The sequence below is a fragment of the Balaenoptera ricei genome, chromosome 1 (genome assembly GCF_028023285.1).
Source record: "Balaenoptera ricei isolate mBalRic1 chromosome 1, mBalRic1.hap2, whole genome shotgun sequence".
Classification (NCBI taxonomy): domain Eukaryota; kingdom Metazoa; phylum Chordata; class Mammalia; order Artiodactyla; family Balaenopteridae; genus Balaenoptera; species Balaenoptera ricei.
In genome coordinates, this window is record NC_082639.1 from 29,259,736 (window position 1) to 29,270,106 (window position 10,371).

The 10,371-nt window shown below is 44.8% G+C and overlaps 1 protein-coding gene across 3 annotated transcripts in view; it reads left to right on the forward strand.

The window, feature by feature from the left end:
* THRAP3 (thyroid hormone receptor associated protein 3) overlaps positions 1-10,022 on the forward strand; it is a 72,043-nt gene extending 62,021 nt beyond the window's left edge. For all 3 annotated transcript variants that reach the window (XM_059919089.1, XM_059919091.1, XM_059919094.1), the window contains 5 exons: positions 657-741; positions 2,868-3,055; positions 5,838-6,033; positions 6,504-6,647; positions 8,434-10,022. In XM_059919089.1, the coding sequence (XP_059775072.1) occupies positions 657-741; positions 2,868-3,055; positions 5,838-6,033; positions 6,504-6,647; positions 8,434-8,655 (835 nt within the window). In that variant the 3' untranslated portion in view covers positions 8,656-10,022. The remainder of the gene's footprint in view (positions 1-656; positions 742-2,867; positions 3,056-5,837; positions 6,034-6,503; positions 6,648-8,433) is intronic.
* Positions 10,023-10,371: the final 349 nt, after the last annotated feature.

Here is a 10,371-nt window from a genome sequence, read left to right on the forward strand (position 1 = left end):
GGGGCTACTCTTCACTTCAGTGCGCAGGCTTCTCCTTGCAGTGGTTTCTCTTGTTGTGGAGCACGGGCTCTAAGCACACGGGCTTCAGTAGTTGTGGCTCATGGGCTCTAAGCACGCAGGCTTCAGTAGTTGTGGCTCATGGGCTCTAGAGCGCAGGCTCAGTAGTTGTGGCGCATGGGCTTAGTTGCTTCGTGGCATCTTCCCGGACCAGGGATCGAACCCGTGTCCCCTGCGTTGGCAGGTGGATTCTTATCCACTGCGCCACCAGGGAAGTCCCAAGGGCCATTATATTTTAATTCCCAAGATGAAAACTGCTTTTTGAAGTTAGCAGGGCATAGATAATCTTGATGTGAATTTGAAATTATAGGCACGGCTGTAGGTGAGTCTGTTTTCCTGGCTGTAATGGTACTGGGTGGAATAAGATGTTTTTTCTGTTTGAGTTTGGAAAGTTGGGAGAGAGAGAGTGTGTGTGTGTGTATGTGTTGTGCATGCACACACGCGCATGCACATCTATGGGGGAGAGTGTAAGTATATAAGCAAACAACATAAGTGTAAAATAAAAAGGAATGCCTATGATTTGCACCACTCTACTTACGAACTGAGGTGCTATATTCACACTATGGAATGTTAAACAATTTTTGTGTTTTCAATTTTAGGAGGATAGACATTTCCCCCAGTACATTCAGAAAACATGGTTTGGCTCATGACGAAATGAAAAGTCCCCGGGAACCTGGCTACAAGGTGAACTGTTGCTTTGATCAGTAATTCCAACAAAATGAGTGCGTTGGGCATGAACTTGACAGAAATGTGTTTGTTTAAATTACTCTCTACTTAAGTTTGTGTTTTTCTTTTAAGGATGGGCATAATTCTAAAAATGAACTACAAAGGGTTAATTTTTATTAAATGTATCAACAACCTTTGTGAAGTGGTTAGAATATGGTAAATGACCCCAAAGTCTATTGAGGTGAGCTTGAGAAAAAAAAGAGAGGAGTTTTGGAACAAGTGCCCATGATGAGAGAAGAAACTTTTTGTGATATTTTTCTGCTTGTAAGTATTATCAAATCAACTATATACATGCACTATTTCCAACCATGATTTCAAAAAGACATGCATGTCAGAGAAGAGTGAAATATTCATATCTTAACTTAGTAGACTGTTTTAAGCAGCTAGTCCAGATTTTTTTCTAACATTGTACCATATCTATCATCTGTCGATTACTGTTACTTTAAAGCTAAACATTGCTTTGATAGCCCAGCTACATTTGTAATGATGTGCACGTAAACACTGTTATTAAGAGGTTAAAGCTTGTGTGCAGTCTTTTACTATGAGGTACTAGATTTGGATTCTTAAAAATCTTAGTATTTCTTGACCACCATTCCCATATAGAGTTGTAACTTAAAATTAGAGATGGCTCTTCCGATGCTGCTGAAACCTTTTCTAAAAATAGTAATTTTCAAGTTTTCCAAGTAAATTTGTCTTGTTGGTTGAATGTAATGAGAGGCACTCTTGCACAATCTCTCTTCTCTCCCATCCCCCTTTTCTTTTTCTCCAAGTACCCACCGGCTTGGCACTAACCATGTGAAATGCAAGGTTTTGAAACATCAGAAGAGATTCCGTCCTCTCTGCCCCACATAGCCTACTCATTAGAGGTCCTGTGGGCACTGCCTAAGGGAGCTGCAGCTGTGTTTTTCTTCTCTTTTTGTCTTTGGAGGGTACAGAGGCCCCATTCCCTCTGTCAAAAGAAAACCATGTGATAAAATAAACCAACTTACTACCTACCACTCCTGTTAATTAAATTATTTCAACAAAAAGCTTAGTTGTTTGTATAAGTAAAATGTTAATGCTAAGTGAACTACTCATCACTTCCTCTTTTTAGGGAGTTTTTTGTTGCGGTTTTTTTTTTTTGGCTGCACTGCGTAGCTTGTGGGATCTTAGTTCCTGGACCCAGGGATTGAACCTGGGCCCTCAGCAGCGAAAGCATGGAGTCTTAACCACTAGACCTCCAGGGAAGTCCCTAGGGAGGTTTTACTTCCATGAGACAAATCTTAGTGTATAATGTGCCTGAAACCACATTGCACCTCTGCTCACTGAGATTCTAAAGAGCTGTCGAAAGCCCTTGGCATGATAGTTTGGGGTAGAAGGCTGCTGTTGTTGCTGGGCTCATGCTGTATCTGCAACATACATACCCTGATAGGTTACACTTCCTAGAAAGTTAGCAAAAAAGGTTTTCTTTTTCTCTTTTCTTCTTTCCTTCCTCCCTCCCTTCCTTTTTTTTAAATAAACTTTGACTTGGTATTGCCACATTATGAATTCATTATGGTTTTTGATATGCCTTTTCTAGAGAAATTTAATACAACTAAACATTTTGGAAGGCTGCTTGAGTCTCCCACTGTCTGTCATTGGACTCAGTACTGAGAGAGAATTCCAAGTAGAGGATAGGCCCAGGGCAGCTGCCACAGTGTAGGTAGGGGAAGATAACAGCATTTCCATTCTTGGTGGTGACTAAGCCTGAGCCAGCCTAACCAACACCTTCCAGAGTTGATTTTGGCCTTCTCAACTTGTCGGCTAGCCAGAGTCTTTACTGGGCCACAGAGGGAAACAGCAAAGTGAGGTGCGTGTACGTGTGTGTGTAGCATATGCAGAAGGTCGTCATCATTATTTTAGAGAACTGGTTTGGGCTCTGTAGGGATCCTCATGAAGCGACTTCTGTGGAACATCCTGTATCCCTCCTGAGCTTGGGCGAGGTGCCTCACATTCCCAGCGCTTCCTCTGCACCACTCCATTGGAGTAGAAGCCACAGTTTGTGGGGTGGTTGAGTTGGTAGCCCTGAATCCCCAAAACCTTAATTTTGATTTCTCTTTTGGCAGGCTGAGGGAAAATACAAAGATGATCCTGTTGATCTCCGCCTTGATATTGAACGTCGTAAAAAACATAAAGAGAGAGATCTTAAACGAGGTAAATCAAGAGAATCAGTGGATTCCCGAGACTCAAGCCACTCGAGGGAAAGATCAGCTGAGAAAACAGAGAAAACTCATAAAGGATCAAAGAAGCAGAAGTACGTAAGCCCCTGTCTGTCACCTCATTCAGACTCCTGAGTGGATTTCTTTGTCTGCCCACCATTAGGCTATATGGCAGACCCTCTAAATCAGAGAACTTGGGGTTAGGAACGATGACCACTTGTACAGTTTCTTTTTTTTAACGGTCAATTAAGGTCCCTAGATTGAAAATAGAACTTTAGCATGAAAGTAGGCATGATCCTTGTCTAAAGGAGACCTCCTGGGAGATGGGCAGTTAATTTGGCTCTAGGGACAGTGTGGAAAATCATAGGGGAATTCCTTTTGCATTTGTTTTGGCCACGTTCTTTGACATGCCCTTTCTCATCACAAATCTTCTTGGGAAGGTTATGTTTTAGAAATGGCTCAAAGTTGTTGTCAGGTAATAATACTGTTTGGTCAGAGAAACAGGGTGGAACTAGATAGGACAAGATTGTTGATCTTAAATGCCTTTTAAACTGGTTTCACAGACACTTCCAAGAGAGGTGTTACAAATATTCTTTAAACAAAGGTAAGCATTGTTGAACTTCATAAGGCAGCATTTATGCCAAGGTTTTGTCTCTGTTTACATTTTTGAATGTTCCATGACTTTTCAATCATGTCTCGTTAAAGGTAGCACAATTGAAACCCCACACCTTCCTGTAAGAACCTACACCACTTCTGTGTTTTTGAACTTTAGCTGGCAAGCACTTTCATATCCATTTTCTGGTAACAATCCTTTGAGATAAGTTGGACAGTTAGTAGCTACCTGTTTTGCCCATTTGAAAGATAAAGAAGTAAGCTCAGAACGATTTGTCTAAGATCACACAGTAACAACTGACATCAAAACTCAGATCTTCTGTTCCACTTTGTCTACCCTTCCACTCAGTTACTTACACATTATGAGCCTTAGCAGCTTTCAGGGCTGCCCACAGATAAAAATCTGATAATCCTCAACAGGGAATCTAGGTGGGGGTAGAGTAGTCTTCAACACTGTCACTGGTGGAAAGGGAGCAGAAAGAACCCCTCAAGCATTTCAGGGTTGGACTTGGATGACTGATCCTGATTTCTTTCCCTGGGACACATGCCTCTACCTCTGACTTGTTGTGTAACCTTGACCAAGTCTCTTGCAACCGTAGTATCTTGTGACTGGGGAAAGAAGAAAAATGATAATTATGTCACTTTTCATTGTATATCACACTTCAGTTTAGAAGAACTTTTTCTCATATGACTGAAGAATGGCTCACCCAAGATCACACAACTAATAAATGGCAGTGTTGGGACTCAAATATGGGGCTTTCTGGAGTCTTATGTTTGAAAACCTCTTGAAATGACACTGATTTCTAGGAGTCAAACATTTGAGTTATAAGAATCCTATGACAATAACTTAGATTTCCCCCTTTTTAAGAGTAAATGCTGGAAGGCGCTAGTAGGATTCAAACATGTAAGTCTTTGATCTTCTCGAATGTTTGGGGGTGGGCTGGGGGGTTGCAAGGTACTTTCCATAGTGGAGGAGGGCAGTGATCGGTTACTGACACAGGCTGGCTTCTCCCTGTAAGTCCTCCTCTACTCCTGGGAGCCAGCCTTTCTGCCACCTTAGACGTGGTTGGTGCCCTTCTCCAGCACCACATGGCAGGACTGGCCCCGACCTCTAGTACACAGACCGTGACTCATCATATTAGTCTGATTTACCCTAGTCTGTAATTTCCTCCAGATGAAGGGAAGGATGGGAAATAACTCTGGGAAGAGTTCGACAGATCCTATGCTTAATAATAAAAGCTGTTTGAGCTCACTGGAAAGTGGGAGGTGGTTTGTGGAGTAGTGGTATAATTAGTCGGAGCCAGGTTTGAATCCAGGTCTACTCAGCTCTGTCACCTGAACTTCCTATCTATAAAATGAGGGAAATAATACTGAATGATCATAATTGCCATTTACTATATGCCTGCTGTGTCAGTGTAGAGTTTTGTGTTTTTTTTTTTTTTTTTTTTTTTTTAAACATTGTTTCCTTTTCTTTTTTTTTAACTTTTTGGGTTTATTTATTTATTTATTCATCCATCTATGGCTGTGTTGGGTCTTCGTTTCTGTGCGAGGGCTTTCTCTAGTTGCGGCAAGTGGGGGCCACTCTTCATCGCGGTGTGCGGGCCTCTCTTGTTGCGGAGCACAGGCTCCAGACGCGCAGGCTCAGTAATTGTGGCTCACGGGCCTAGTTGCTCCGCGGCATGTGGGATCTTCCCAGACCAGGGCTCGAACCCGTGTCCCCTGCGTTGGCAGGCAGATTCTCAACCACTGCGCCACCAAGGAAACCCCCAGTGTAGAGTTTTTAAGCACACTGTTTTTTCAGTCTTTAGAGCACTGTCCCAAGACAGGTAGTGTTCTTCTTATGAGAAATAAAACTAATGTAAAGCCGAAACAGATGGTAATATATAAAGCCTGTCCTGGTACCAGATACTCCGTGACTTTCAATACAGTGTTAGGGTCCTTCTGCCTTTCTGATTCGTGCACATGTATTAGACTGAGCTGCCAGAGGCCACAGACTATCTTTTGTTCCTCCTTCTGTGTATGTCCCATGTTCATCACAGGCTCGGACATAATGTGTCACTCAGCATGACTGACAGAATTGGGAGGAAGCTCCCCAGGTTCCCTGGGTGTGTATGTTGGGGGTGAGTTCGTTTTTCAGGTTACTAGCCTTCAGTGTTTTCATCACAGACACACTCCTGATTGCCCTGTGCTGCTTATCCATGAGCCCCCAGCCAAAGGCTGTACCCTAGAGGCTTACTGATCTCCCTGCCTCTTCTGTTTTCAAAGGAAGCACCGGAGAGCACGAGACCGGTCCAGGTCATCATCCTCTTCCTCCCAGTCATCCCACTCCTACAAAGCGGAAGAGTACACTGAAGAGACCGAGGAGAGAGAGGAGAGTACCACGGGATTTGACAAATCAAGACTGGGGACCAAAGACTTCGTGGGTCCAAGTGACAGAGGAGGCAGAGCTCGAGGGACCTTTGTAAGACCCTGCCCCCTCTCCCTTTCTCTAAGCCCTTACTCCCACCAATTCTAATTATGTTCTTATCAGAATACTTAGTTTGTTGCCCTTGATACAAGTAATTCAGTCTAAAGACCCTAGAATCTGTGGTTTCCCAATCCCCAGGCTTTCCATTTTTAGTGTTTTTGTTTGTTTTTTTCCTGTTCATAATCACTTAGCCAGAAAGTCTCTTAGGGCTTCTCTTCCGAACTTCCTCACTTGTCTTGACTCCTGTTGTATGTAGGGAGGCCCTTATGCCGTTTTGTCCTCTGTCTAGACTGTAGACTTGAGATGAATGGAAAGGGAATGACTAGAAACCAGTTGACCAGCATATTGACTGGAGGACAGTTGTCTGTTTTGTGCCAGAAAAGTGTTTGAATAGAAGGCAAGGAATTGTTTTTCTCCATTCCTTACATGGCCCCTTTGTTCCTTTCCCCCGTTTATTGCCACAGCAATTTCGAGCCAGAGGAAGAGGCTGGGGCAGAGGCAACTACTCTGGTAACAACAGCAGCAGCAGCAACAACGATTTTCAGAAGAGAAACCGGGAGGAGGAATGGGACCCCGAGTACACACCCAAAAGCAAGAAGTATTACTTGGTATGTGTCTGGGGACAACCAGGAAGGGCCAGGGGGCCTTTGGCACACACAGTAGCTGATAACGAGGCCTTAATTGGTCTTTCCAGAACTGTGATTAAATATGTGTGCAGGCGCTGCACTGGGTACATGCGTACTTGTGGGATGGCGTAGTGCTGGCAAGATGAGTTTTCTCTAGAGAGGTAGTCCTGACCTTGAGAGCGCTATCTAAGACGTTTATGGATTCCAGGGTAAGCGGGAAAGGTTGCTCTTGCCTTTTTAGTCTGTGAAATTGTTTTACTGCTCACCCACCCTAACCTAAGCCTCCCTCCAGCCTTTATGCAAGGGATAGAACCATAACCTTCCCCTGAGGCTGCAGTTCCACCCTATTGCTCCCCAGCACAAGATTGACAGGAAAGACAGCTCAGGATCTCTTTTTGAGGAAGGGGACCTGCCTCCAAAATGAAACGCTACTGGGGCTTCTCTCTTCTAAGCTGTTGGTCATTGTCAGGCACCAGGCACCATCTGAGCCTCTCTGCCTCTCAGGTTAGGGCTCTTCTAAGCTGAATTACCTGGCCAGTGAGAGAGCTCTTTTGGCTTTGCTCAACAGCAGGCTCAGATCCAAGCAGACGTGACTCTTGAGTGTTGTGACCAAGGTCAACTTGCAGCTGAGTCTCTTCATCACCCCTGAGGACTGGCATGGAAACAGGAAGCTAGGAAACAGGTTGCTGTGTAAATCACTGTGCATAGCCAACTTCACTTTTCTAGGGCTGCTGGTAGCTACTTTGGGACTCCTAGAGGACCCTTGAACCTATATCTAGGGAAATGTTGCCTGGGCCCAGAATAGGTACTGGAGTGGGGCTGCTTAAGGGAAGGATTAAAGGCCACACAAAGCCCCTTTCCCTACCCCATCTGTCCCCTGAAGGAGCATTGCCAGCCTGATACATTTAGGCTAGCGAATAAGCAGCTGGCCCTTTAGCTGAGCTAACCCCTCAGGGGCCTAAGGCACTACTTGTGTGGGTGGAGGGTTTAGACTCTTTGAAGCCATGGGGCTGATGAGGTAACAGTGACTTTTCAAAATGCTTTGTCAGTCGTTCTTTTTCATTGGATCCCTTCTTCTCTTCTCATGTGATCATCAGACCAGGGATTGTTTGAGTTCTAGGTTTTGTTTTTTCTACTCTGCCACACTGCCTCCTTGCATAAAACTAAAGAGGGGAGGGATACAAGACAGGAGGCTGGGTTCTGGTCCTGCCTTTGCCAATAACTGGTCTGAGACCATGAGCAGATCATTTTCCCTTGGTCTCACGGCCTGTTCTTGGCTGAGGGGGAGGGTTGGGGAGAGCTAGAGTCCTAACTATGTGTGTGTTCTGTGTTGCTTCATCTCTTAGCTTCCTGACAACTCAGATCATAGTTTCACATTTAGGGGTGATTTGCTTTCTCAAACCCACCCTTTGAGAGACAGTGTTCTAAATAATATGGAGTTACTTAAAGTTCCTCTGCCTGTTTTCCCATTTGTGTAGTGGAGGGTGATAATGATAGGGTAGGGTAGATGTGAGGATTAAATGAGATAATGCAGGAAAAGGTCTTTGAAGATTTTATCATCATCATCATTATTATAATGCCTAAGCTACTGCCTTAGAATTCAAGGAACCCAACTGAATATTCTCTTAGATCTGAATCAGTAGCATTTTTAGAGTGGGGGACAGGGCATAGGTTCATTTGAGAAAGTCACATTTGGATGGGTTCAGAGGAGAGGGTCCTGGCTGCTCTTGTTCACTCTGGCATTGATGGCAGTCTTCTTTCCTTTCAGCACGATGACCGTGAAGGTGAAGGCAGTGAGAAGTGGGTGAGCCGGGGCCGGGGCCGGGGAGCCTTTCCTCGGGGTCGGGGCCGGTTCATGTTCCGCAAATCCAGCACCAGCCCCAAATGGGCCCACGACAAGTTCAGTGGGGAGGAAGGGGAGATTGAAGACGACGAGAGTGGGACAGAGAACCGAGACGAGAAGGACAATTTACAGCCTACAGCTGAGTAGAGGCCACCTTGATGGGAGCCCCTGCCCAAGGGAGAGAGGCGCTGGGAAGATGGCTGGTGAGGAGCTAAACAGAGGAGCCTCGAGAAGATTCTGAAAATCCCACCCCTACCCCCCACCAGCCATGCAGAACTCCTACTACAGCCGAAAGCATCCCTGGCGCTGTGTCCCGCTGGACAGAGGCAGCCGGCTGTGGGGCCTGGGGTCAGGCCCAGCTCTTGAGCAGAACACACCACGTTGGGCTTTAGCTGTGTGGTTCTCATTTGTTGCTGTGTGGGGTGGGGCTGGGGTAGGGAGGGCAGAGCGATACTTGGATTTTGGTTTGTTCCCTATTAGAAACCAACAGTTTTATTCTTCATTTCATTTCATTTGGAGCTAAGAGGACTAATTTGATGATTTTCGATCTCTTCTCCCTTATCCTGATTTTAAAAGCCCCCCCCCCCCTTTTTTTTTTAGGCATATATAGTAACATTAGCGGAAAGATTTAATTTGGGCAACTTTGATTCTTAAAAAGAGAAAACAAAGCATGTGAATAAACATTGAAGTGTTCACCTCAGTTTGGGACCAAACTGCTTGGATCTTTGTAAAAGTTGGTTTTGTATGTCGAGGAGGAGTTCAAGGCCTTTCTGACCACCTTGTGTTCCCCTTTTCTGCGCAGCCATGTATCACATGGTGTTGCTCCTGACCACACCCCATGTGCGCACCTCCCCTCCCCCCCAATATTTTCTGATTTCTTCTGGGCTGGGCTTCCCCTTCTCCACCAGCAGCTCCAGTATCCCAAACTTCCTAGTCCTGCTGATCCTCTCAGCAACAGGGGTGGAAACTGGATGTGGCAGTTTCTGGTCTGTTTTCTAAGAAACTTCTGACTTCTATTATCTTTACAAATATAAGATGAGAAAATAATTTTTTCAATATTTTTTATTAATCTTTTTATAAAATGAAAAGAAACTCCTATGATCGATTAAGGAAGGTGGTTATGGCTGGGTGGTTTGTGGGGGTTTTTTGTTTTGTTTTTTTCTTTTTCTTTCTTTTTATAACCTTAAGCTTTAAGTTGAAACATTCTCAGATGTTTGGGGGGAAAACATCCTCTTAAAATGGGTCCTTGTGCTTGCCTTCTGGGGAGGCGGTCCTGAGCAGGTGAATCATATGGCATTTATGCATATGTTATATGCGGACTGCACCCACCTCTTCCCCCCCCTTCAACCTTTGCCTCTTGGGTTGTTATGCTACTTTCCCCTTACTTTGCTACATTTCTATAGTTAAGTTGGTTTTACTTGAATGATTCATGTTTAGGGAAAAAAAAATGAAAATACCCTTAAAATTTGTTTCAACTCCTCCTGCAAATAAAAAAATAAAGTGGCAGATGTAAATGGGCTCTGGTCATTGTCACCCTGAGTGTGTGTGTTGGGGGGGGGGGTGTCTCCCATAGCAGCTTCAGGGAACCTGAAAAACCAGGTGTCTGTGGGGGGCTGGGCCCAGACTGTTGCTTGGCTCCATCCTCTCCAGCCCCGCATTCAGTTGTTCTAGGAGGACTTCAGCCGATCCTGCGTTGGGTAATAGCTCCTCTTTCCCTTTCCAGTGATTTTGCTTCGTATCCTGTACCTTGGACACCCTAGGAGAACCAGATTTTTTTCACTCTGGTGTCATAAGCAAGGACTTTGGCTTCCAGAGTGGTGGGGCAGGGGTCAAAGGGTGTGGATAACAGGCTCGGCTTTCTTT